Source organism: Aethalodelphis obliquidens, unplaced genomic scaffold (assembly GCF_003676395.1).
Source record: "Aethalodelphis obliquidens isolate GAN/ISIS:26980383/991018 unplaced genomic scaffold, ASM367639v1 scaffold83, whole genome shotgun sequence".
NCBI lineage: Eukaryota > Metazoa > Chordata > Mammalia > Artiodactyla > Delphinidae > Aethalodelphis > Aethalodelphis obliquidens.
Genome location: NW_020838027.1, coordinates 7,707,352 through 7,735,101, shown reverse-complemented (window position 1 = coordinate 7,735,101; position 27,750 = coordinate 7,707,352). Strand labels below are relative to the sequence as shown.

The 27,750-nt window shown below is 38.8% G+C and overlaps 2 protein-coding genes across 3 annotated transcripts; one reads left to right on the top strand and one right to left on the bottom strand.

The window, feature by feature from the left end:
* Window positions 1-758: 758 nt before the first annotated feature.
* TMEM52B (transmembrane protein 52B) lies at window positions 759-6,881 on the bottom strand. Its single transcript, XM_027093128.1, has 5 exons — window positions 6,828-6,881; window positions 4,670-4,713; window positions 2,748-2,786; window positions 2,042-2,208; window positions 759-1,021 (listed from the first exon to the last, which is right to left on the bottom strand). The coding sequence occupies exons 1-5, from the start codon at window positions 6,879-6,881 to the stop codon at window positions 777-779; spliced, it is 549 nt and encodes a 182-aa protein (XP_026948929.1). The 3' UTR covers window positions 759-776.
* Window positions 6,882-14,458: 7,577 nt separating this feature from the next.
* Window positions 14,459-23,800, top strand: OLR1 (oxidized low density lipoprotein receptor 1). 2 transcript variants are annotated; one of them, XM_027093331.1, is made up of 6 exons: window positions 14,460-14,600; window positions 16,375-16,476; window positions 18,017-18,259; window positions 21,702-21,841; window positions 22,137-22,252; window positions 22,518-23,800. In XM_027093331.1, exons 1-6 carry the CDS (start codon window positions 14,525-14,527, stop codon window positions 22,660-22,662), a joined length of 822 nt encoding a protein of 273 aa, XP_026949132.1. In that variant the 5' UTR covers window positions 14,460-14,524; the 3' UTR covers window positions 22,663-23,800. The 2 variants fall into 2 exon arrangements, with proteins under 2 accessions (XP_026949133.1, XP_026949132.1); XM_027093332.1 differs by lacking the exon at window positions 16,375-16,476 and having other exon boundaries at window positions 14,459-14,600.
* The last annotated feature ends 3,950 nt before the right edge of the window (window positions 23,801-27,750 follow it).

Below are 27,750 nucleotides of genomic sequence, written 5' to 3'. Positions count from 1 at the left end.
TCTGGTCAAAGCAGGAAAGAGGAAAGAAGCAGAGCGGCACTATTCTTTCAGAGTTAGAAAAGCGTGCGTGTGTATATGCTTGCGTGCCTCCGTGTGTGCGCGTATGTTTGCAGGGCAGAGGAACTAAAAAATGAACAGAACTGTTACTGCATTCTATGCGGTTTCCCCTACTGCTGGTGGGTAGAACCAGAGTGAAAGAAAGACCTTGATATTTGGCCCTTCAACACTCGGCTGCGTCCTCTGAACCCAGGCCTGCAATCCCACCCCTGGATTCTGGATGTCCAGTGAGGCATTACGTGACGTACAAAATTATCATTGTCATTTAGCGTAAAATTGAGTGCTTTCTTGAGAGGAAGCATGTGTGAATTCAGTGCATGAATGTCTCTGGCTGTGCCTGCGGGCTGGTCTTTCTCCACAAGTGTACATAATCTGTTCGCTGGTAGAGAAACCAGCAACTTGCAGCATCCTATGGGGAAAGGAACTCAATAGCTGAAGGAATGCAAGATACCTTTGATGCTTTCCTGTTCAGTAGTAATCAGCATTGCTACAGGTTAATTGCAAATTGTGGCCACTGGATAAAGAAGAGTTCTCGACTAGAGCATGCCATAGCAGAAAATCTACGTGTCTGGGTTGGAATCCATCTTTGCCACTGAATGTTGTTTAGATGGCCATCCTAAGCCTTCTGAAAGTTAGGGGGTAAAAAATGTTCCATTTGTCTGTGAATCGCTACCAGCTCTGGGGAAACCCCCAGCCCGTTGATGAAACCAGAGTTTCCATCAATTAGAACAGTGTTCGATTGGAGGCGACTCCTTTGCCGTTGGGGACAGCTGCTTTTCTTCTGGCACTGGGGGTAGATCAGGTGCTTTCTGGCCACACCTGGAAACAGTGAAGCGAGTCATGTGAAGAGCTTCTTCATACCCTGGGAGGGTGTCCAGGGAGGACGGCAGCTGGCTCAGGGAGCTGGGGGAGTGAGCCACAGCCAGGATTCTTCGAGCCGCAGGGCCAAACACTGACTGCAGGGCTGGAGAGGAAAGAAGGACTAGAGCTCAAGTAAACGCGGCGTCCACAGAAATCAGAGACTTATGGCACACGCAATCCCCTTTCATTTTAAACAAGTGTCCAAATTCATCATCACTCTTGGCCACAGATATTAAGAAAATCCTGTGAAGCTTGTTCAGAAACCAGCTTCACTCTTTGCTAGGAGATCCCATCTTCTCTGGATTCCTCCAATTCTAAAGTGGGCTCCCATATCTCACAACCCTGTCCTTTTCCCTTTACGGATTTGGACCCCTTTATACCAACACACTTAAGTTGCAGACTCCTTAGAAATAGTTGTTTCTGCCTACTTATCTTTTCCCCAAAATGACAGTGAGAAAAGAAAAGCAGGATAGGTGAACAACGTGCTATAGTGTTCTCTCTTTTCAAAATAAATATCACAGGGTATAATCACAGGGTATAATTTATCACAGGGTATAAATATCACAAGGCCTGCTGTTCTGCCTTGTATTCACTCTCCAATTTTAGCAAAGAATGTAATGCAAAGAAGAGAACAGAGGGAAATAAAGGAAGGTGTTTTATGATCATCCAGTGTTGGGTTTAATATCTAATGGTTTAAGACCTGGTGAATAAAGAAAGTACACACAGCTCATTTCTCTAAAGATAAAAAAAAAATTAGTATAGATAATAGAAAGCGTACATTTTCACAAAAATCTAAGACATTTTCAAAAAAGGGATATGTTCAGAGCTTCAAATGGTTTTATCGAAATAATTATTTATAAACTTGGGAATTCTTCCTGTAAGACATTTCCAATATTGTCTCCAACATTCCATTTCTTTCTTCACTCCATTATCTGACCAAAAACTGAAACTACAGCATCCATGGGAGACCAGGTCACTGCACCATCAGGCTTTGGGAAATTAAAGCTGCCCTAAGTTTTAGAATCTTTAACGCTATTTGATGAATGTTTTTACACCGTTGCACTGTCCTAAGCGATCGTTTAAACCTGGGTTCACCTCCCACGTCCTACGTCCGTGTACTCACAAGTGATCGTGCTCTGGAGCGTGTTGTCCTGGTCAAAAGCGATGACCGTCACTTCATAGGGTGGCCGGCCCTCGTCTTCCCCATTTTGCTGGTGACCCAGACAACAGCGGAAGCACATAGAAGTGAGGCCACACAGGAGAAGCAGCGCCCCAATGACCACCAGCAACCTGTAAGGACCCCACCGAGCAGTGAGAGCTCTGTGGTCTGGCGTTTTTCCCAACTTTGGCGTAATCAGTCTTCAGTGTCTCCATTTTGATTTTTGTTTGAGTATTTTATAGAACGACTATCAGATTTTAATTCCCAGGTTTTCTCTTCACGTATATGCTTCCTTATTTTGCCAGCAAGACTAAGTCAGTTCACTAGAGCAATTCATGACAGATTTAAATGTGGTTTGGAGGGGCTAATTTTTACTGAAGTAATCTCCTCTCTGTGGCTTTCTCTAGAGCTGACCCTGAGAAAGTACACAATAATCCGTCGATGTTGGCCCAGGAGATGGTATTGAAATAGGAAATCCTGGTATATTGTCACACAGGTTAGTGACGGGGTAAAGAAGCTTTACTCCACGAGATGCTAGGAAATAGGCTGGATGTCTCAGTTTCTTTTCTGCTGTCAATATATTTAAAAACTAAAATAAATAAATAAAAGTAATACCCCTGAGAAAAACTCCCTTTTAAACATCTTTCTGGGTAATATAGCTGAAACTTACCATATATACCAGAGATGTACCCAATCTGTGGTCAGGCAACTATGGAGAAAGAATAAAGGTTTGTTTGCAATAAAAATATAGTCAATGCCTGTTATAATTCCAGAATCAGAAATACAAGTTACAATGTATGATACCTTGTTATAATAAAAGCATCACAGGTTATATTAACTTCGATGTAACCAGCTGAATCTATTATGAAATGGGATGCCTTCAGTAGTGATTTATACTATACATGGCGTTGTGTAAGTCATTATGAGATGGACTAAACTAGTGATCATGAAAATAATGTTAATAGAACCTGTAACCATGACCATTGTAAACAGTTTTGATGACAATTACCAAGAAAGAACTTTCAATGCAAGTTTACAAAGAGTGGAAATAAATGTGAAAGTTAAGGTTTGTATGTATTTGAGGTCAATAAAATTTAAACATAAAGAAAATTTCAGTTATAAGCGTGATAGTTTGTAATTTATGTTTTGCAAGTTGTTGCAAAAAGGGGCACCATATAAACAACAAGGTCCTACTATATAGCTCAGGGAACTATACACAATATCCTGTAATTATCCATAATGGAAAAGAATATGAAAAAGAATATATATATATATATTTGAATCACTTTGCTATACATCAGAAACTAGCACAACATCACAACACTGTAAATCAACTATACTCCAAGAAAAAAATAAAAAGCAGAAAAAACAAAAAAGGGCCACCATAAAACCATAAAAACTCCCACCGTAAAAAGGGCTTTAAATGTTCACATCCAGGATCAAAACAGATAAGCATATCCCTTGAGGCCAAACAAGGAGGGGGGAGAAAATGTAGAAACCAACTTCCTCATGACAAAAGCTAATTAAATATTCTGAATGAACTAGGGCAATTATCAAGTTTCTCTATAGAATGAAGAAAATATGGATGGCAAGGGAGAAGGAGTGTGGGATAAACTGGGGAGTGTGAAGGGGACGGGAAGGAAAATATCTGTTTGTCACTGAAGATGAATACATTTACTACTTTATGATCTAGTGATCTGTTGAAATCCACTTCTATATCCTCTCTGTTTGCACAGTTGTAGATCATACAGTTTTCTTTTTCACTGAACAGTGTCTCTAGGTGTTCTCACATTCTCCGTTTGTTCAAAGCCCCTTCCAGTTCTACAATGTTACAATTCTGATTCTATTAAAAATAACCCTCCTATGGTGGTAGGTGTCTAAAACCGCAGAGAGCTCGTGGCAAGTAACCAAGGCCATCACCATTTCCTTTGGGTTTAACAGACTTGGCTGTGGGGAAACTCTTCCTGTGGCTAAATGTGTGTTTTCCTTCAGCCTAAGTAAGTCTTTTCATTCAAATTGTCCCTGCTTTCTTAAATAGTTTACCTCCAAGAGGAAGGAATCTCTTCCCTTTTTATCTTTGTGTCCTCTGTGTCTACATAGGACCTAATTGTGACAGGTTTAGATTGAGGGATAACTACCTCAAAGTTATAGCTAAATGAAGTCTGCAATAAATATTAACATGCCCTGAAAAATAGGAAACGCTTTGCAGATTTGAAACGGCGGTGCTGCGTTGGCAATCACCCAAGTATATCTGCGTGTCAGTAGTGAATCCTGTCTGTCTCGGTGACTCTCTGAGAGGCTTGGGAAAGAAAATCTTTTGCAAGTCACCGTGACTGTATAAACTGAGATTAAGTCTGCTGTTTTGACAGGAAGATTGGCTTTGGAAAAACACCATCAGCAGTGTTATCTTGAGTACTTAGGATGACACGAACACCTGTTTTTGGATAACCTGTCTTTGAGATCAGTGGGTTGATGCCATTTAAGTAGAAATAAGGGAAGTCAGAGATATCTAATGACATTTTGACCCTGTTTTGGGTGTTGATGTTTTTGTCTGTCTCGCTTTCCTCCCAGTGTGGACTCTCAGATACTTACTGTTCAGGATTGACACAGTTCTCCTCACATCTTGCCCAAGGAAGCTGTAGGAAGGGAAACAATCTCAGACAGGGAAATGGTCTCATCTGCTGTGCTCAGCAGTCTATGAGTCATCCCTCATGACTGCGCTGTCAGGTCAGTTGGTGACAGCAGGGCAAATACAAGGACAAGGTCATGGGGTCAGTCATGTTTAGGACGGTTTTCATCTCTCCTCTACCTGATCTTTATTAAATTCACAGTGGGAAAACCTGGAAGAGCAAATACCTAATCTGTTTTGGTTTTGTGGTGGTGGGTGAGCATCACCGCCTCTGTGAATGAGAGGCAGCATTTATACCAATTTGTTTGTCCTAGAAATTTCCTGATCTGTCTCTCGGATACAGTTCTTGTTCTCCTAATTCCCTATCAGTTAAAAATTGAATTCAACCCCACCGCTCTTCTTTATTCCCTCTGTACATCAATAACTCACCGTACAAGAGAAGAAGAGGGGAAAGGGAGGGGGAAAACTTACTGATTGAATAGCTACTCTATGCCAGCCAGATTGCTAAGAATTTTTAAGATTTCATAACATTTCATCACAATAACCATGCTGGTGGGTACATTATTTTGAAACGTTAAGAGACTAAGGCATAGAGGTTTGAGTAACATGACCGACTGCATACACCTATTGAATTGGCCAGAATTCAGATCAGACTCTCCCATGTACACGTGTGGAATGAATCACTAGAACCAGGGACAAGTCTGCTCTAACAGCTGTTGACATTGCTGTCAGGTCCCTTCTACTCCCAAAAAAGGAATGTCCCACTCCTTCTTTTACCTTATATTTCAGTTGACTTTCTCCTTCAAAAACCTCCCTAGGTAAACTTCTGTTCTAGAAACTGTCTCTCTCTTCCAATAACTTGGATGACTTGATATTTCAGGAAATCAACAACAAAGGCCACAAAGTTACTCTAAAAAGAGGCAAGAATTTGTACTTATTGGGAGTTTGTGGGGAGGGTGGAGGCAGGCAGGGGACACACCTGCATATGACATTGGGTGAAAAGGATTTGTAAAAGAACAAACAGCTGGTCTCTGCAGAAGACATTTGAGAAACTCCTGGTTTTGTTTTAATTTAAAATAATTGGCCACTAAGGATGACAAAGTATGTGTTTCCTCAACCCACCCCTGGTACTTCGCTTTGTTTTCTTGACTAAAGTTTAAAAAAAGCCTAAAGTGCTCAGCCGATAAAACGCCTCTTTTCAGGCCTGTTGCAAAAAGAGAAGAAACGAGAAAAGAAAGGAAGGGAACGACAAGGAGGAGAAGAAGCAGTAAAAAGAAAATACAAGAAAAAGCAAGAAAAGGCTATGGTTTCAGACATTCCGTTAACTGGTGTTTAGGAAGTAAAGTAGCACCCTCTCTGTTAGGAGCTGTTCAGGAATCTGAAACCAGCCCATTTCTTCATTTGCTTTTCTTCTTAATAGATTTCATATCTGTGTAAACGTCCCCTTGAAAGTGATCCAGAATTCCTCAGTCCAATGACTCTTTCTCAGCTAATGAGTTACTCAGAATCTTCTGCTTCTTAGTGGGGAGAAATAAAAAGTGCAAAGTATTTTAAAAGAGTTTTCTTTCTCAACTTATCTCTTATCCAGAGGCACCTAAACTGCTAGCGTAGTATTAGGGCTGATATGGGAAACACTAGGGGAATTATGTGCTTGGTTTTAATAATTTACTTGGTTTTTTTTTTTTTTTTTTTTTTGGCCATGCCACGCAGCTTGTGGGACCTTAGTTCTCTGCCCAGGGATCGAACCCATGCCCCCTGCAGTGGAAGTGTGGAGTCCTAACCACTGGACCACCAGGGAATTCCCAGTAACTTACTTGGGGTTTTGAGGGATAGGTGAAGAGATGTTAAAAGAGAGAAATATACATGAGACACTTCTAAATTGTCATTGCTCTCCTACTAGTATATATGTCCTTCTTTTCACTGATGTCATTAGTCACACATGCACTATATGTAACCCTATAATACTAAGGGAACATTCTAGTTATTCTTTTCCCTACCATCCCTTTGGTTCTATAAATGTCTCCCCCCTCATTCATTTCCCTCCAGGTTCTTCTGAGAGTTGATTTATCTGAGAAACAAAGAAACAAACAGAGGTCTTATGTCTGCGTTTTCACAACTCACCTGGATGAAATATACCAGGGCAGAAGCCATCAGGGCTCGGGATTGCACTCGCATCGGGCTGGACTCCTACTTCTCCAGGTCACGCACTGGGCGTTCGTTGCCTCCTTTCCATGCTCTGTGCCATGTCTGACTTCTTGACCTAGAGGACCTAAGGAGAGAAACTCTTCTCAGCAATAAATTGGTTTTTCCTCCTCTCTCTTTCTCTTCTCTTACTCCCTCGGGCTGTTATTTTCTGTGGTTTTTCTCTCTCCTTTCATCCTAGCTTCTTTCTCTATTTCTATTCCTGGTTTTAAGGTCTCCACGTTTGCTTCCCTGTGTCTTCTCTTCTTCCATTCTACTCTTAGCCCTTTCTAGATGTCTTTAAATTTCTCACACTGCCTCCAAAAAGAAGACGTTCAGGAAGGACACATCAGCCCTGTGAATTAGATATTTTTCTAGGCAGTGCTGGGAAACTGGACTTGAAGGAGGATCAAAGGCACGTTGAGGGCGACCACATAAGTTCCCTTCTCCATCAGAAAAGGAGTAATATTCTTGGTTCTTCACCCAAGCACTCCAGGGTGACTGTTGCCAGTTGAAAGTCACCCTGCCAATCTCCATTCACTCCCCTCTCCGTGTGATCAGCCCGCCTGTCTTGCTCTCCCCTTCAGTATGCAGGCCTCCCCTTCACTATGTTGATAATCAACTCTCCTGGTTCTGGGTCATTTATTCCTAGACACTGGAGTAGGGCTGAGAGGTTGCCAAATGAACTGGAAAGCTATAGCATCTTTGGAGAAAGCAGGTGGGGAGATTAGAATTTCTATGTGCTGTCCATGAAATAACCCTCCACCCTGGCTTCAATTCCCATTGAAATAGTTCGAGACATTTTTAAACAAGATTCAAGATCTATATATCTCTCTCACGCTCTCTCTGTCTCTCTCATATAATGTAAAGTCAGAGCAGAAATAAGCACACATGGAAAGGACATAGAAACTTTGTAAAGACGCATCTCTATAGGAACAAATGAATGCTGTATAAACGATGCATGCTTAGGCCAGTAATCTTTTAATTAATACAAAGTATTAAAATTTTTTAAATACAAAGTCTTTCATAAGAAAATTGGACATTTGCTTACAGTGATCTATCTTATAAACATTGGGAAAAAAACAACTTTCAGATACTAACTCTGAAAATCTGATTTTACTGAGTTGTTGAGGGGAGACCGTTGGGTGGGGTTGATTCTAAAAGCCCGCCCACCGCATAACAATGTGATATGAGAATGGAGAATATAAACTTAATTTTATTTCTTAGCTAAGGAAATCAAATAGTGAGAGAAAAATCTGGTATGATACTGGTGATTCAAAATCATTCATTTCCAAAAATAAACGAACACTACATTATATTTGTAAATGTAAGAGTACTTTCCAAATTTTAGCAGAGAATTGGGCCAGGTAGGAGGTATTTTACAGGGTAAGAGAGCAGAATTCTAATCTAAACCCTCCACTAAATTATTATATAGTTTCTTCAGTTCTCAGTGTTCCCATTCATTAAATAGGAGTGGAATGCCCACTGGATCTGCCCTAGATGTTGCTTTATGTTGCATCATGAAGGCATTTTGATTGGAATATTTCTAGTCAGAGTGTCATGTACATGTTCATATAGCATCATTAACCTTGCCCTTCTCTTTCTCTTGTCAGACAGGCAGTAGGGCATCATGGCTAAGAATCCAGCTTGGTTGTCTGGGATTAAATACAATACTTACTTGGTCACTTATTAGGTGTGGGATCTTAGGCAAGTTATTACATCTCTCTGTTGGCTCAGTTCCATCCTATATAAAATGGATAAAATAATGTTACTTCATACACTTATAGAGATTAACTATGTTAATGTGTATGAAATACATATTCTAGTCCTGATATAACAAGTATTTTGTAAGTGTTAACTAAGATTGCCTTGATTTCCACTCAATTTTAACAGTAACTTTTCCCTTCAATATGCTAGTAACTGATGTCCTCCTGCCTCTCGTGTGTATTGTCACCATGACCTTGTTTTAGCTGTCCTAGCATTCCCGTTCTGGAGTATTTCCCCTTGGTATCCTGGCCCTCTCTTCTCCCAGTCATGCCAGCCTTCACCTGCATGAACAGGTTTGCCCATTAACATTACTTTTTTCCCCCAATTGCACTTTTCTGCCATGTGTTTGCCCTCCAGCTTTCTAACAGGTTAGAACAAAATGGAATTCTGTTCATGACCTTCCTGTTACTTTTCTTTCTTAGAATTACTACTGCCCCTTGCCCTCCCCCCACCCCTCCCTCCACTGGATTATTCCCAGGAGAAAGAGAACTTCTTGTTTATCCTAATGGAAGTGATTATGCCTTGTGGCAGTTTTAGCTCTGAGCTCAGTCCCTATCAAAGCATCCGTGTAGGGAATGATGAGACAGGAGAGAGGATTAGGGTGGGAAGACTGAAGAGGTCCACCCTGGAAGGGCAGGTGCTGAGGTAGAGGGGCATGAACTCATTACAACCCTACACAGTCTTGTGGCTCCATTACGCTTGTGAATTATTAGCTTGTACCCAGGTTGTTAAGAACATGCAGTGGAACCAATGGAGGGCACTGTACCAAAGCCTTTTCACCTATGCTTCAGGGAATTGTTATACAACAGTGATAACAAGTGGGGCGAAAGAATTTCTTACTTCTGGTTCCTTTGATTATTCTCCTTTTGACCTTGCCTAGGTCAGGTGACTCACTGCAGGTTCCCTTCCTCTCTGTGCTTCAGTGAAATAGAGGCTAGGACTTTTATTCCTCTGAGACAGCAAGAGTGAGCTATGAAGAGCTGACAGTGGGTTGGACCACAGCCATGGCTTCAAAAATAGATAATACGCCAGGAGAAACCAGTTTTATCTTCCATCTACTGGAAGCTCCACTAGGAAGACATAAAATAATAGTGTCTCGACTTTATGAACCATGATTGCAGCCTGTTTTTTTTTGGCCATACCACACGACATGTGGGATTTAGCTCCCAGACTATGGATAGAATCTGTACCCCTGCAGTGGGAGCTCAGAATCTTAACCGCTGGACTGCCAGGGAAGTCCTAGATTTTTTTTTTTTCATTTTGTGTAAGCAGCTTAAGTATTGAGTGGGAACCTCAGAGGCACTGAAAGTCAGTGATAGGATTAGATTTAAGGAATTTTACAAAACAGGAGGATTAAGATTATTAACTTTATATATATACCATGTAACACATTACCACAAATTACGTAAGCAGCAGTGTAAAATGACACACATCTTTATCTCACAGTATCTGCGGGTCAGAAGTGTGGCACAGCTAATTTGGGTCCCTTGCTTAAGGTCTCACAAGGCTACCATCCAGGTGTCTGCTGGGTTGTATTCTCATCTAAAGGCTTCACTGGGGAAGGATTCATTTCTGGGCTTCCCTAGGCAGAATTCATTTCTCTGTGGCTGTAAGATTCATGTAAGCTGTTTCTTTAAATACAACCAGGGAGAGAGAGAGAGGGAGAGGGAGCGCACAGGGAGAGATCCATACTTTAGTGAGATATAGGCTCTACACCTTATGTAACCACATATATGTGATCACGGACATTACATCACCTCTGCTGCACTCCAAGCCACAGATCCCACCCACACGCAAGAGGAGGAGATTACACAAGCAGGGATAATGAGAACCACTTAAGGTCTGTCAAGTCTGTCCAGCTATCTGCCACGTAAAAATTGTAGAAATTATTCCCATGGGTGTTTCAAAAACAGAAGAAACCCAAATGTCCCCCAGTGAATGAATGGATAAAGAAAATGTGGTATACCTATGCAGTGGTATATTATTCAGCCTTAAAAAGGAAGGAAATTCTGACACATACCACAACATGGATGAACCTTAAAGATATTATGCCAAGTGAAATAGGTCAGACACAAAAGGACAAATACCATATGCTTTCACTGGTATGAGGTCCCTGCTGTAGTCAAATTCACAGAGGCAGAAAGCAGGATGGTGGTTTCCAGGATCTGGGAGGACAAAGGAATGGGGAGTTGTATTAGTCAGGGTTTTCCAGGGAAATGAAAACAATAGAATTTGTATATATAGAGAGAAAGGGATTTATTATAAGTAATTGACTCATTTAATTATGGAGGCTGGCAAGTCCAAATCTGTAGTGTGGGCTGGCAGACTCAAGACCTAGGAGAGCCAGTGGTGCAGTCCCAGTCCAAAGGCTGTCTCCTGGAGAATTTTTTTCTTTTTTGGAGAAACGGTAGTTTTTTGTTCTGTTCAGGCTTTCAACCGATTGGATGAAACCCACTCACATGGGGAGAAATCTGCTTTATTCTACTGATTAAAATGGTAATCTCATCCAAAAACGCCCCTGCAGAAACACTCAGAAGAATGTTTGACCAAACATCTGGGCACGTTGTGACCCAGTCAAGTTGACGCATAAAATCAACCGTCATAGGAGTTCTTGTTTAATGGATACAGAGTTTCCGTTGGAGAAGATGAAAAACGTTCTGGAGATGGATAGAGGTGATGGTTGCACAACAATGTGAATGTGTTTAATGCCATGAAACTGTACACCTAAAAATGGCTAAAATGGTAAAAATTTTATGTTATGTAAGTTTTACCACAATAAAAAAAGAGAGGAATAGCTTAAAACCTACAGGCTAGAATAGCAAATAGCAAATAGAGTAGCAAATAGCAAATAGAACAGCAAAATATGGCCATGTTGAGGGGCTAGATCACCCAGAAGATGGTGACTGGTCTAGTTTTCACACTGTCCGTGTTGTAGCACTTCTGCATGAGCTTCTGTTTGGAGGGACATCAAGAAAAGATTTGAGGGTGCCCCTGATGTGGGTATCCTCTACTGCATACCACATTTAAAGTCTACTATGAAGTGGATATGCTCTGCCTTGGTGATCTGAAAAGTCTCTCACTGAATCCTTTGAGAGAGATTCACACTGCGTTTATAGTATCACTTAGAAGAAGTCACCTATGTCTTTCATGATCTGGCATAATTGAAAGAACAGTGAACTGAGTTCTTGTCTAGCATCAGGTAGAAAAGAGATATTCAGTAACCCACTTAAATTTGGGGGACTTTAGTTCCACTTTCTCAAAATAAAAGAATTGAGATAGATTTTTCTTAGATTTCTTTGTAGTTTAAACATCCAGTTTATGCTGGGGATGTCTTCACAATTAAGAATCTCGTGTTAACTGTCAACTGTCTGTAGAATATTGGCACAATTAGTATGGTATGCTAGGGTGGTAGAAAAGAATGAGATTTCCTTAATAGAAGGGGATCTATCCTTACTTTTAAAGGGCTTATAATTTAGTTGGAGAAATGGAATAACATTAATGAAGTTGAAAATCAATACAGTGCATGTTAGAGTGTATAAAATGAGGGGAGAAAAAGAAACTGATGATGACAATCCGACCTGTAGGTGCTAAGGTGAGAGGATTTTTTAAAGAAAAAAAAAAGTTGTGTTTGAAGGAAGTATAGGACTTGTAGAGCTCACCACCAAGTCCTGGACTGCTTAGGGAGATTCCTGTGAGTGTTGACCCAAAGGACAACGGATGATTATGCCCTCCTGGGTCTCATGGGTGAAGTGTGGAGGTGAATATCAGAGATCTGGGCGATCTAGCTCAATCTTAGGCCTTCTGTAAGGAATGTATTTCTTTCTGGTCTTGTGTCTTTCTTTGGGTATTTTTTTTTTTTTTTTTTTTTTGCGTTACGCGGGCCTTCTCACTGTTGTGGCCTCTCCCGTCGCGGAGCACAGGCTCCGGACGCGCAGGCTCAACGGCCATGGCTCACGGGCACAGCCGCCCCGCGGCATGTGGGATCTTCCCGGACCAGGGCACGAACCCGTGTCCCCTGCATCGGCAGGTGGACTCTCAACCACTGCGCCACCAGGGAAGCCCCTTTCTTTGGGTATTTTAACTACATACTCACATGCATCCTTCTGAGATACTTCTTCCTATAAAAAGCTATGAGGATGTGATGGGCTCACAAGAAATATGTGTCATGTCCATTTCCTCAACAAGGGTACCTATATGTCTCATCTTAATCCACTAGAATATTGATGGCATCTGAAATAGCGTCGCTGTGGGAAATGATAAAGTGTCCACTTCACTGTGGTATCATTTCAGTATTTATTAATCATCATTAAAATAATTTCCTGAGATCCTATTTATGTGAAAGTCCCCATGGCAAATGCAGTTATGTATCTAATATTGCTTCCTGGCACTCACAATCAAGGGAGGTGGTGTGGGGCTTGAGGGATAAAGGTAAGAAACACTGATTTGTTACAAGCTGATTGGACTAGGATATATTTGCGAGTTGCTGAGCCTCCTTTGTGATCTGTCTCATAGAGTAGCACTTTAAATGATCAACTATTTTCAGTTTGGCCTCAGATACCCTGCACAGAAAAGGGGAATAAAAAAAATTTAGGGAGGAGGAGAGAAACGGAGTCCTAATTAGGCTTTCATTTTGGTGAAAAATTACTAGTGAAAACTATTCATTTTCCTAATAGTTTCCTAGATTTTGTTTATTTACATATTTTTCTCCAATCTTTTATGTATTCCCTTCTTTTTATTTTTCTCCTGGTATAGTTTAAAGCATATACTAGCTATCATATCATTTTTGCCCATAAATACTTCAGAAGATATCTCTAATAGATAAGGATTTTTTTTTAAAAGCATGTATAACTGCAACAAGATTTTTTTTTCTGGTTATGAGGTTGTGAGGGAAAAATAGGTGAGAATTCTATCAATGAATACATATAGTATCTTTACTGGGTTCCCATAGAAGTCTTTGTGACTCAAGGCAGACATATAAAATGTGTTCTTTGATGAGCAATTCCACTGTGTTGAGTATTACTACTGCTAATATTAATAACTACCATTTATTGATTTCTTATTATGTTTGAAGTACAAAGCTTAGCATTTTCACCCAATATCTCATTTGGACACCTATAGCAGCATTATCAACAGTATCAAGTGGACATTATAATGTCCTAATGTATAGCCAAAGACATTCCCCAAGATTAGAGACCAAGGGAATAGCAAAGGAAGGATATGAAACAATCTCCATCTGGCCCCAAAGTTCTCTCTGCTGCTATGTTATACGCCATTGTACGAAATAGCACTCCTAACTAAGTTCTAAAATTGCCTAGGTTATCATGGCTAGAGAGATAAGAGTCCTAAGTGATTAATCCCCAAATTCCTAAGTCTATAGCTGATGAAAAAAAGTCAGAACTAAAAAGGAAAATGCGAGACGTATGAAAGACTCAGTATAGAGATAGTCCGCTACAGCGAAATAAACAAATATGGATATTGGCATCAAGTAATCTGGTCTAGTGCACACTCTTCCACAAATTTACTGTGAATTACCCTTTTAAATTTCAGTTTCCATATCTGCAGCGTGGGTGCAAATTCCTCTCCTCTAATGCTCATGGAAAATACAGTTTTCCCTTTCATAAATTACTTAGTGAAATATCCTGAAACACTATCAGAATCACCACTTTCCCCTCCTGCAATAGACATAACCCAAGAGTTTGCGTCAGCCAAGTTCCCAGTATGAAGCAAAGCCTCTCCTTCCTCCTACCAATGACTGAGTCATTGTACTAGATATCAGTAGCTATTTAAACACTCCAGCAGGAGCTCACACATTTTTACTTTGTAGAAGTCCTCGGCTGCTTCACTCTCTCATTCTTGGAATAAATTTGGAAATGACTTTTGCTGACCTGAAGAGCCAGAGTATGAAGGGTCAACTGGATCAGAAGCCAAATGGAGAGAGAGACAAAGGTACTAGGGGTGGATAAATATGTACAGGGACAGAATTAGGTTAGAAATGTAAACTAACTGAATAGAGGATTAGAAGACTACAACACCTGAATGTGGGAAAATATTAAAGAGTTAATAGCACTTACTTAAAGGAAAAACAAGTCAGATGTAATGGTGATAACGAAGATGATGTTGACGAATAAACTAACTTGGTATGAATGATGCTGTAGTAGAGGGTGATAACTAACTTTTATTGAACATTTGCTATAGGCTATTTTCTATGATATTCACTTTACATGCATTATTTCTCTAAATCTTCACACCTTGAGATTAGGACTAATCTTATCTCCCTTTTACAGAGGACTAACTAGGGACTGGGAGGATTAACTAAATTACCCAATTTTATGTGGCTAGTAAGTGGTAGAGCTAGGATTGATCTATAAGACGGAATGAACATTGACCAGAGAGAAACGTTGATTGAAAGATTTACTCAGATATTTGCCTCCAAGGCTAGGATTGGGCAATTATTTGCAAGACACGTAACTGTCTTCAACTTCTTTTCTGCCAAGTTGCTATACACATTTCTGGGAGCTTAATAACTTTTGAATCAGAGAATAAACCACATTGCTTCCTGTCAAAATTTCTATTTTGTTTGGGTCATCTGTAGAGTCTATTAGGAGTGCTTCTGACACGTGAGAACTCTGTGAATATATTTGACCACTGATTGATTGGAATCATCATACCTTCATGCTGGAAGTTTTGTGATGTGACGTTCTAAGTCACATAGCTACTGACAATTGGATTAAAGACCTATATTTGGATCTTAACATTTGTGTGATCTTAGGCAAGTCTCTGAATGGTCAGTTTCCTTGTTTGCATATAGAGGATAACATTATCAGTGTCTTATTTGTTTATCCAGCAAGGTGAGGAGTCCAAATCCATTACATGAAATGTTTTCCCACTGAACCAGTAATATCTGTGCTTTTTAAGTGGTGGACCTCATAATAAGATATTCGTACACCTGTGAGCTACATGATTGATTTATTTTTATAATAATGGTGAATTTTTCTCTTGTAACAAGAAGGCCACAGCTGGTGTGAGTATACGACATGATGTTAATATGAATCAAGGGAATATTGAGATTTCATTCCTATTTTTCTTTGGTCAATAACCCCAGTTCCAAATAAAAATTGAATGGCACAAAATTATGTATTAGTTCTTTGAGGTTTTCTCAGTTGGTTAACTGACTAAAGGCTTATTTGCTTGATATCTGATATTCGTTTATGGTATGTTACTTATAACTGTGTGTGCGTGTGCACATGCGTGTGTGCGTATGTGCATGTGTTTGCACGCGTGTGTGTGCACACGTGCATGCGAGCGTGTGTGTGTGCGTGCACACGTGCACGTACAGACACATGGTCCCTATTAAAAACATCAGGCTCTCTACCCTGTGGAGGAAGTTAATCTAACCAAGCTGGGCTGAGAGTTTCTTGAAGACTCACTGTGGGGACAGCAGACAAAGCATAAACTTTAGATTCTAGATTTGGAGTCAAATATCTGGTATGGAATCCTGGCTCCTAGAGTTGCTAGCTGCATGACCATAGGTAAATTACTTAAATTCTTTAACTGTACATAGTTCGCATCTGTACATGTGAATAATGAATTATTTGCAAATCCATTGGGAATACTAGAGGTCAGTAATGCAAAGCACCAGGTACAGACAGTACTCAAAGAATTGTTTGATCCCTTGCCTCCATCACTTTTGTCTTTCTGAATCTATCCTCTGTCACTTTAGGTCTTCGTTTTCTTTCCTCTCGGAGGTGGTACCCTGCTGCTATGGTTCTAGGGATCCTTTGTCTGGGATTACTGGTGACGGTTATATTGCTGATAATCCAATGTAAGTGCTGAAGCCGGGAAAAGATGGAGAACAAAAAATGAGAACTTATAAACATGGTTTATTTGTTGGTTTCATAACAGCTATAAACAGCCTTCATTTAGATACATTTTAGGCAAATTGTTTTAAGAGTGAGTGGGAAGATGAATGGGTATATTGTGCTCTTCCCTCAAATAGATTGAGGCATGGGATGAAGATTATGAATGGTAGGTTTTTGTTTGGTTCTGTTTTCATAACTTCATGGATAAAGCCTATTTAAACCTCAGAATAATGAGGAAGAAAATAATTTGAAGTTACTAATCCACAAGGTCACCCAAGGGGCCCAAAAGTAAAAGAAACTTCATTTAGTTCATGCTGAGTTTTAATAGAGATGATTAAATACCAATTTAAAGTTAAGAACCCAGAAATACAGTCTTCATAAAAAAAACATTCAAAACAAAACATTCTTCAAATTTATAATATGGCCATTTAGGAAAGAGGGGATGTTGAGAGGAAAAGAAATGAAAGGAACCATGAAAATGGCTAAGAAAGAAGGAAAATGGCGTTGATTGTCCATCTAATACACCTGTGTATTTAGGTCACAGATCTGAGTTATTCATCTCTAGAATCCTAGGCTCTCTAGAGCCCTAGAATCCAGGTTACTAAGGCCTTTGAAGTGCTAATTTGTTTCTCGGTTGTTTAAGGTCTCAAACAACTTACGTTTTCAATCTATGAACACTTTCAATCTATAAAACTTTTCCTACTGATCTGGGAGAAGAGCCCTTGACTCAGAGATAGTCATTGGAAGAGTCTTCCTCTGAGGCTTGGACCACTCTGCAACAGGGTCAAATCTGGCTTTCAACCCAAGAGGTCTACTTTGTACTGAACCGTCAACCTTCTAGAACTGAGATATTGAACCCTTAACATTTGCTGCCTGCTTGATTTCACAACTTTCCTTTCATCTCCACCCTTCCTAAAAAAGCAGAACAAAAAAACCAAAACCAAACAAAAAAAATAACAAACTAAAACTGAAAAATATGTTTTCAGACTCTTGTGTTAGCAGCTTAAAAAAATTCCGTGGGAGGGTTTCTCAAAAACGGGGTGAGTGTCACAGTTTTTAACTAAAATCAGGAAATGTGGAAGGGTAGAGAAAGGGCAGAGGAATTAAGACACAATTAGAGTAAGTCATTAATGACAAGTGCTACTAATAGTCACTGAGTCCGGTTTGTGTCTGACTATCTTAGATCGTCTATATTTTATTTATGCCACTCGTATAAGACTTATCCCGTGATTCCTTTTAACTTGTGTGTAACTCTCAACAACGAGTAAAATCCTGTCTTATTTTTTTAAATCACAAGTATCTGTGACAGTTCCTCACATTAAAAAAATATTGCATAAATATCAAGTAATTTCCAAATCTGTAATTCCTGAATAAATTTGGGTCATTTTGAAGCAGTCTGTTGTCAAAAAAAATGGTTTGATTTAGTTCTTTGATTTCCTCCAAATCCTGTGGAGGAATTTTTACTGGGGTTGGAAATGGAGTCTTAATTCAGTTCTGATTTAGTATCCCAGGTGTCTGATCTAAAGCAACAGCAAGCAAACCTTACTCACCAGGAAGATATCCTGGAGGGACAGATTTCAGCCCAGCCCCAGACAGAAAAATCTTCCCAGGAGTCACAAAGGGAACTCAAAGAAATGATAGAAACCCTTGCCCACAAGCTGGATGAAAAATCCAAGAAACTAATGGAACTTCATCACCAGAACCTGAATCTCCAAGAAGCTCTGAAAAAAGCAGCAAACTATTCAGGTATGAGGGAGGGAGGGGTGAAGAGAGACTTCTCTGTAAATCTTAACATTTTTTGGAAATATCTCTAGGCACAAAATTGGCATATTGATATATGTATCCTTTTTTGTTCATCATGTTCTACACCAGAAGTCCTCTCTTTTTGTCATCCTCACCCTATCCCGTGCCAAATTCTTGAGTTAATCTGATTCAATCAACCATACTTTTTGGTGGATTTAAGTTTTCCTGCCTCACAAGAGCTTCTCTTTCTTTATAACTTTCTGGTTTTGAGATTTTTCTGGAAGAAATCCCTCACCTTTACCCTTTGCACAGATTCTTCTCTCTTTCCATTCCAAGGTATCTTAATCATTGATTTCTTTTCCTAAGGGTCTTCTTGGTCCTGGGGACCCCTTCCTCTTCATTAGCATTATTCTATGGGACTGTTTCTCATAAAGTGTACTGCATCCATGTAAACTGAATCAATAGAGGTGAGCTGGCTTGTGTTAAGTAGATACTTCAAATTAGACAAAGTTATGAGACCCAGGAAGTCAATGTATATGAGAAGAACTGAGTTGATCTCAGCTGATTAGGTACACTCAGGATCTAGGAGGCAGATAGAAACATTTATAACATGGAGATAATAATGTGAACTCAATATTACAGAAGTGACCTGTACAGTTAGTATAGTTTTTCTACAACGTATAATTAAATCAGGTATGTGCTTTTAATCATGGGGAGAATTTGAAAGTGGGAAATAGAGTCCCTTTCAGTGGTACATTGCTTTCTTGGCATTAGTAACTAGCTGTCACTAATAAACAGAGATTTCTGCAGCTTCTTGCTTGTACAGCTCACCTTAATCTCAACCACGTAGTTTTGTTGAATAAAGATGATAAAGGAACAGTTTATAGGTACCCATCCATTTATTTTATAGAGGAAACCCAGGGAAGTTAAATGATAATAACGATAAGTAGTTTTGTATAAAGTTTTGCAGTTTATAAATCCCTTCAGTATGTACAGGGTTATTTAAATTTCCAAAATTAGCAGACGTTTATAGACAAGCTGATTTTTTAGCAAGTGTCAAACATGTATTGAATCTCTTTAAGGAAAGAGCTGTTTAGGACATAAAACCATCTCAAAGAAGGCTTAAAGGAAGGAGGCTAATATATCAAGGACAGGAATGTTTATATAAGCAGACATAGCTACATACCAAAAATGGTTTATTTCACAGGTGGGGCTGTGAAATTAGGCTTGTTTTTATCAGTTGTATGGGAGTAAAATTATGTCAGGATTGTTCAGGCTCGTATCCCAGAGATGCCAAGTGTGGACAGCTAATCAAAAATAAAAGGTGATATGTCTCTTGTAGCAGATACACCAAGTAACGTGTTTTCATTCCTTGGCAGTGTCAGATAAAAGCCAATTAGTAGAGATGTCAAATAAAGCACGGCTGTCCATTAAGCAGCTTTGAGAAGATTCTGAAAAACATTAATAATAAAATACTATGCAAAAAAAATTATGCCAGTTTTCTCAAGTTTGAGACAAGTTTTATCTTTCTTACTAACCAGTCTGTGGTCCTCGGTATATGTATGAAGAGGGCAAGACGCTGAGAAATTGGCATATGTGACTTGCTTGAGGTCAGCCAGCTAGAAAGATACAGAGTCTTCAAAGTAACAGACTACATTAAAATTCACCACCTGAATTAGTGGTGGTTCTCAACCCTTCGTGTACGAAATTATCACCTAAGTAGCTTGTTAAAAGTGGCAAGTTCCAGATTTACCCCAAAACCCTGTATCAAAATATCTTGAGGGGGCATCAAGAAATATTTCCTCAGTTAATTCAAACTCAGGAGTTTGAGAGGTAGTGTAATATAGTGATGAAACACACAGATGCTAGCGTTAGACTGCTCGTGTTCAAAGTCCCATTTTCTCTATCTTTCAAATGAAGAAAATTAACCTAACTCTTACATACTGTGGTTATGAGGATTAAATGAGCCAATACATAAAAATGACTGCCAACCATTTTTGGCACGTTGGTTAACACAGTGGTTATTGTGTTTGTTAAATAAAAAAATAATAATAATTAAAGGACATACAGGTGGTTTGAATGCCACATTTTAACATTCATCTTTTTCACTTTTTCGTGGCTTGGAAAACCTACCTAGACCTTTCTTTTAGTTCAGGAAAACCAATATACTCTTTCCTTTGACACAGTAAGACAGGACTAGGCAAATTAATAAGTTAGGAAGCTTGCATTCTTTGCTTTCAATCCGGGCTTATGTATAGCCTTCCTCATTCACTTTCTTCATTCATAGTTCAGTCCCTTCTACTTTGTCCTCTCTGATAAAGCCTATTCTTACAAAATTATCTGATGGTTTTATGCCACAATGAAAATTGAAATTAAAATGTTGCCTTGCTCTAGGATTTGAGGTTTGTTTTTTTTTTTTTTTTTTTGGTCACAGCATAGAACAAAGGGCTTTGTTCCCCAGTAAAGAGATTCCAAGTGTTAGTAACACATGGAAGGGATGATGATGATGAAGGGGAGAAGAAGGGGGAGGAGAAAGAGGATTTGGGGATCGTTTAAAATATCTGTAAAACACATATCTTGCCTATTGTCTAAGCCCTGAGTTGAGTTTTTTGGACTCTCTGGGAACTTTCTGCTGAAAACTTTCCCCTACTTTCTGAAATCTTATTTAAATTGAGACGCTCTCTTTGCACCAATATACTGTTCTCCCTAGAACAGTTCTGTCCAAAAGAAATACAGTGTGTGCCACATATGCAACATTAAATTTCCTACTAATCACAGTAAACATGAAAAATAAACAGATGAAATTAATTTTAATGACATATTTAACCCAATATACTTGAAATATTATTTTGACACTAATCAGTATAAATATTATTAATGGGATATTTTATATTCTTTTTTTCATAGTATGTTTTCAAAATCAGGGGTATATTTTACACTTACAGAACATCATCTCAATGCAGACCAGCCGTACCTCAAGTACTCAAGAGCCACATAGGGCTACATGTCCAGAATCAGGAGGCACAGTATCTAAACCCAAATCCATCATTCAAAGACCTGAAGTTTTAAAATATATAAGCATATCTTTTTTAGTAGCAGAATACCTATTACATATTCATCCCCCCAACTCTCACTTCCATGATTCCAAACGTAATTTTTAAAAAATAGATCAGATTCTAAAATTACATCCCAGCTCAAGCCTTGCTTTTTAACAGTCTTGCTTTTTAATTGAGTTTTCTAAAATCAGAATGCTTCATTTCTTTTTTCTGCAGAAAAGGGAGCAATAAAGACCCTAGGCTATTTAGGTATTTGCAGAGTCTGGGTATAATTCTAATTAAGAAGAGGTGGTAGCATGTGAGAGTCCTGAGAGGTGAATTGATTTAAGAATTGTAGAAATATTTTCACTCAGGCATAACTCACTAATTAAGTATATTACATTTCCCAGGTCCTTGTCCCCAAGACTGGCTCTGGCATGAAGAAAACTGTTACCAATTTTCCTCTGGCCCATTTAATTGGGAAAAAAGCCGGGAGAATTGCTTGTCTTTGGACGCCCACATGCTGAAGATTAATAGCTCAGATGATCTGGTGAGTTTTTAATGGACGTGTGTTGGGCTGGAATATTGGTTTACAGGGAAATAGGTCAGGTTAAGGCCCTCCTTGAGAATCAGAATATGTACCTGTTTTCTAGCCTAGGCTGGCCACTGGTTACGTGCATGACCTTGGATGGACAGGTTATGAAGTATCTCTAGGCTCCAGTAGACATTTCTGTAAAGCCATCAGGAGGATGTCTAAGAGCTCTTTGGGTTCTTTCGTTTTGTGAATCTAATTTAAAAAGTCCACATCGACTCTTTCATCAACTCAGAAACATGACTTCCCACAGGAATTCATCCAGCAAGCAATCGCCCATTCCAGTTTCCCATTCTGGATGGGGTTGTCTCTGAAGAAACCCAACTACTCATGGCTCTGGGAGGATGGTTCTCCTTTGATGCCCCACTTGTAAGTTTCCTATTCTTTGCTGAACCTACTAGTGAAGTTACTGCCACATTCCACGCAACGTCCTCTTCTTGCTGGAAAGAAGCTTGGGGAATTTCTGAATATCTCTCCCCAGCTCTCTCACACAGGGACTTGCCCGTTTACCCATTCAGATCTTCTCTTACATTTTCCTTCTCACGTTTATTGCGGACTTGAAGCTTTAAGACAAGGCTAAGTGCCTGACACAAGGTGGCAGTAAATCTAAATTTGTTTTTCTCCCTGCCTGCAGGTTTAGACTCCAGGGAGCTGCTTTCCAGATGTATTCTTCAGGCACCTGTGCATATATACAAAGAGGAGCTGTTTTTGCTGAAAACTGCATTTTAACTGCATTCAGTATATGTCAGAAGAAGGCAAACCTATTGACAGTACAGTGAATGTGAAGGCTCTGGAAGAAAAGGAGAAGACCTTTGAATTTTCTTCTGAAAATTAAGCTATACTTCGTCACTTAGGTGCAAACCATAAAAGCCCTGAGGACTTCCTGTTACTAGCTAAAGTGCAGAACTCCTTAGCAGAGACTGGGGCCCAGCTGCTTGACACCTTGATAGCAAAAGTTTTAATTCTCTATGTATATTTTTTTTCACCTAGCTTGTTCCAAGCCCCCCTGCCAGTCTTCAGTGAAGTCCATTTTCCTGTTTCTAAGAACTTGTTGCCTAACTCAAGGTCACAAAAATTTTTCTGCTATGTTTTCTCCTAGACATTTTATAGTTTCAGATTTTACGTGGGAATCTTTAACTTCTGGGGGGATAATTTGTAAGTCACGTATGGATGTATGGAAGTTCTTTTTCTTTTCCTTTTTGCATGTGGATATTCAATTGCTTCTGCAACATTTGCTGAAAAGACTATTCTTTCTTCACTACATTGCCTTTGCACTTTTGTCAACAATTATGCATACACGTCTGGGTCTATTTCTGGACTCTATTCTGTTCCATCGATCTATTTGTGTATTCTTCGTGCATAACACCATTACGATATTTTGGATTCGGTAGTTTTATAATATATCTTGAAATCACATGGAGGTAGTTCTTCAATGTTGTTTTGGTTAATCTATGTCTTTGCATTTCCGTCTTAATTTTTGAATTGGCTTGTCAATTTCTAAAAAAACTTTTTGAAATTTTGAATGTGATTTCACTGAATCTATAGATAATTGGGGGAAATTGAATTCTTTAAAATACTGATTTGTTCAACTCATGGATTTTCTTTATGCGATGTTTTGTAATTTTCTCTGTATAGATGTTTCACATATTTTATTAGATTATCATCATGTATTTCACATTTTTTATGCTACTGTAGACGGTACTGTTATCATTGTAGTTTTTATTTCCAATGTCCTTTGCTATTGTATAGAATTATAATAGTTTTTTATATTAACCTTATATCCTGAAACCTTGATAAGCTCACTTATTTCTTTTAGTAAGTTTGTGTGTGTGTTTGCGTGTGTGGTGTGTGTATGTATTTCATTGGATTTTCCTCATACATAATCATGTCATCTGCAAATAAAAATATTTTTATTTTTTCCTTTCTGGATGATTTTTATTTCTTTTCCTTGCCTGATTTCATAGACTAGACCCTCCAGTACAATATTGAATAAAAATGGTGAGAGTGCAAATCCTTATTTTGTTCTTGATCTTGGGAATAAGGCAATGTTATACCATTAACTAAGGTGTTAAGTGTATATTTTTCATAGATGAATATTATCAGTTTGAGAAATTTTCCTTTTGTTCTTAGAATACTGAGAGGTTTTATCAGAAATGGGTATTGATTCGTCTAATGCTTTTCCTATATCTGTTGAGATGATCATATCGTTTTTCTTTTCTCTTTTTAGTTTTTTAACATGATGAATTAACTTAAGTAGTTATAGAAGTTTAAGCCAGCTTTCGATTCTCGAGATGTATTATCATTTTAATATATCACTGGATTAGATCTGCTAAACTTTGGCTTAGGATTTTTGCAACTACGTTTATGAACGACATTTCTATGTAATTTTCTTTTCATGTAACAGCTTTGTCTGGTTTAGGTTTCAGAGTAGTACTCCTTTATGCCAATTTTCTGGAAGATTTTGTGTAGAATTGGTATGATTTGTTCATTCCATATTTGAAGCAATTTGCCATTGAAGTCATCTGGGCATGGAGTTTTCTTTGTTTCACAAGATTTTTAATTATTTACTGTTAAAGGTTCAGTTTCTTTAATAGATGCAGTGTTATTCAGATGATTTATTCTTGAATGAGCTTTGGTGGTTGGTGTCTTTCAAGGAATTTGTCCATTTCATCTAAGTTGTTTAATTTTTTTGGCCTAACACTTTTCTTTACATTTTCTCATTACTTCAATATCTCTAGAGTCTGTAGCGATGCTACTTCTCTTATTCCTGGCATCGTTAATTTATGCCTCCCGTTTTTTTTTTGCGGTACGCGGGCCTCTCACTGTTGTGGCCTCTCCCGTTGCGGAGCACAGGCTCCGGACGCGCAGGCCCAGCGGCCATGGCCCACAGGCCCAGCCGCTCCGCGGCACGTGAGATCCTCCCGGACCGGGGCACGAACCCGTGTCCCCTGCATCGGCAGGCGGACTCCCAACCACTGCGCCACCAGGGAAGCCCTATGCCTCCCCTTTTTAAAAAAAAATCAGTTTGGCTCTATAATGTTTGCTCTGAACTCTATTTGAATGAAATTAATACAGGCACTCCTTTCTTTCTCTGATTAATGTAAATATGATATATCTTTTCCCATTCTTTTACTTTTAACCTACTTTTTGTCTTTTTAGTTAGAGTGTGTTTCTTTTAGGTGACAAATAGTTGAGTGCTGCTGTTTTATATAATTTGACAATTTCTGTCTTTTTTTCTGTGTGTTTAAGCCATTACATTTAATGTGATATTGATGTAATTAGATTTAAGTCTACCATCTCGATATTTCCTTCCACTTTCTTTCAACTTGTCCTTGTTGCCTTTCCCTCTTTTCTTGCCTTCTTTTGTATTAATGAAATATTGCTGACTCTCCCATTTTATCTTCCTGTTGGCTTATTAGCTATTACTCTTTGTTATTTTAGTAGTTGTTTCAGGATTTATATACAAATCACGACTCGCTGCAGTCTACCTTGAAGTGATACTATACAACTTCATGTCTACGAATAGAACCTTAGAATAGCATACTTCCATTTCTTTTCTCCCAGCCTTCACACTAATGTTGCCATACATTTTATTTTTATATCTGTTGTAAACACCACAATGCATAGTTAGCATTTTTGCTTAAATAGTAAATCATCTTTTAAAGACATTTAAACCGTAAGCAGAAAAATCCTACATATTTGCCCAAGTAGTGACCATTTTGGGTGCTCTTCATCTCTGTTTTAGATCCACATTACATCACGTGATATTTTAAGTTTTCTTAAAGGACTTTCTTTATCATTCCCTATAGTGAAGGTCTGCTTGTGAGGAAATCTTTCTTCTTTTCCATCAAGTTTGAAAAAATTTAAGCTGCTAGGCTATTACCTCTTCAAATGTTTTTTCTGCCCCGCCTCCCGGTACCCCCTCACTCCACCTCTTTTCCCTCCCCGCCCCCCGCCCCTATGCACACACACACACTGTTGAGGGACTCCAGTTATGTGAATACTGGGCTGCCACAGTGCCCTAATGCTTCTTTCTTTCTTGCTCTCTTCCCTCCCTCCCTCCCTGTCCTTGTTCTTTCCTTTCCCTTTAAAATTATTATCTCTCAGTGTTTCATTTTTGTTAGTTTCTATTATTATATAATCAAGTCCATGAATCTTTTCTACTGAGTGTCTATCATTAATATCACACAGCGTATTTTTCATCCCACACTTTGTAGTTCTCATCTCTAGAAGTGTGCTTTAAAAACAAATCCTCCATGTCTCTATGTAGCTTTCTAAATCTACGAACATACGAAGAACATATTAACTATTTTAATGTCTGTGCCTTCTAATTCTAACCTCTAAGTTGTTTTTTTGTAATTTTATTTTTTAATTGGAGTACAGTTAACCCTTGAATGATGCGGGGGCTAGGGGCACCAGCCCCTTCATGAGGCGGAAAATTTATGTATAACTTTGTAGTCAGCCCTCTGTACCTCCTTTCCAAATGTGGATTGGGTAGTATTGTAGTATGGATTTAGTGATAAAAATCCACATATTCGTGGATCCATGCATTTCAAACCCACCTCGTTCAATGATCTACTGTATAATTGACTTACAATATTATATTAGGTCAATGCGAGATATTTTTTGTTCCTCTAAATATTCCTGAGTTTTATTGTGAGAACAATTTAAGTTACATAGAAACAGTGAGATGCTCCTGAGTATTGCTTTTATGATTATCAGGCAGTACCAAAGAAGTTCTCAGTCTGGGGTTAACGATTCTCCACTACGAAGGGTATATTTTCTGAGTATCCCACCCAATACTCAATGGGCTATGATCTGGTCCAGTCTTGCTGTTGGGAAAGGGCACTGTTTCCTGCCCCACGTGAACTTAGGCATTATTTCCTTCGTTTATTTTATTTTATTTTTTTAATGATATATCTTTCCATTTATTTAGATATTATTAAAAATTCTCTGCACAGCAATTTGGAGCTTTTAATATAACACTCTTGCACATTTTTATTACATGTATTATTGTATTTATTATTAGGATATTAATAGTTTTCTTGCTATTGTAAATGACAAAAAATCGTCTATTTTTGCTCGTATATATGAATACAACATATATTTGAATATGGAGTTTTGTATCCAGTAAAGTTGCTATAGGCCATGAAATAAGATAAGACAAAGAATTAAAAGATATTAAGATTGGAAATGAAGAAATAAGACTGTCATCTCTTGCAGATGATATCATTAAGTGCTTGGAAAATCCCCCCAGATCTACAAATTATTAGAATTAATAAGTAAAAATAGCAACTTTACTGGAAACAAAACCCCTTTGTTTATTTTTGATGGTTCTTTCTCCAAACCCTCTGGTTACTCCCTCACACTCATGCTCTGAGCTGTAGGAGATTCTCTGCGGGTCTCTAGGGTTCTCTCTCTGTGCAGCTCTCCCCTCTCGTACTCTCACCTGAACACTTGCTGCCTTATGTCTGTCTCAATTCTGGGGTTTCCCAGTAATCTCCTCAGTTCCCCTTCCCTGTGTGTGGCCTGCAAACTCCACAAGTGTGGTAAACTGGGGCAATCCCGGCACTCACCTTGTTTGTTTCCATCTCTCATAGATCGTTGTCTTGCTTTGTTGCTTGATATCCAGTGTTTTGAGAACTGCTGATTCATGCATTTTGTCTGTTTTTGTTTGTTTGTAACTGTCAGGTTGGAAGGTAAATCCAGCTGTTGACTGAAAAAAAAATTGCACAACGTGAGTGTTGTGAGTTAAGTTTTATTTGGGGCAAAATGAATATGTCGTCCCAGGGGACGACATTTCAGATAGCTCTGAGAAAGTGCCCCTAAAAAGTAGGGGGGAAGGTCAGTGTTATATACAATTTTAG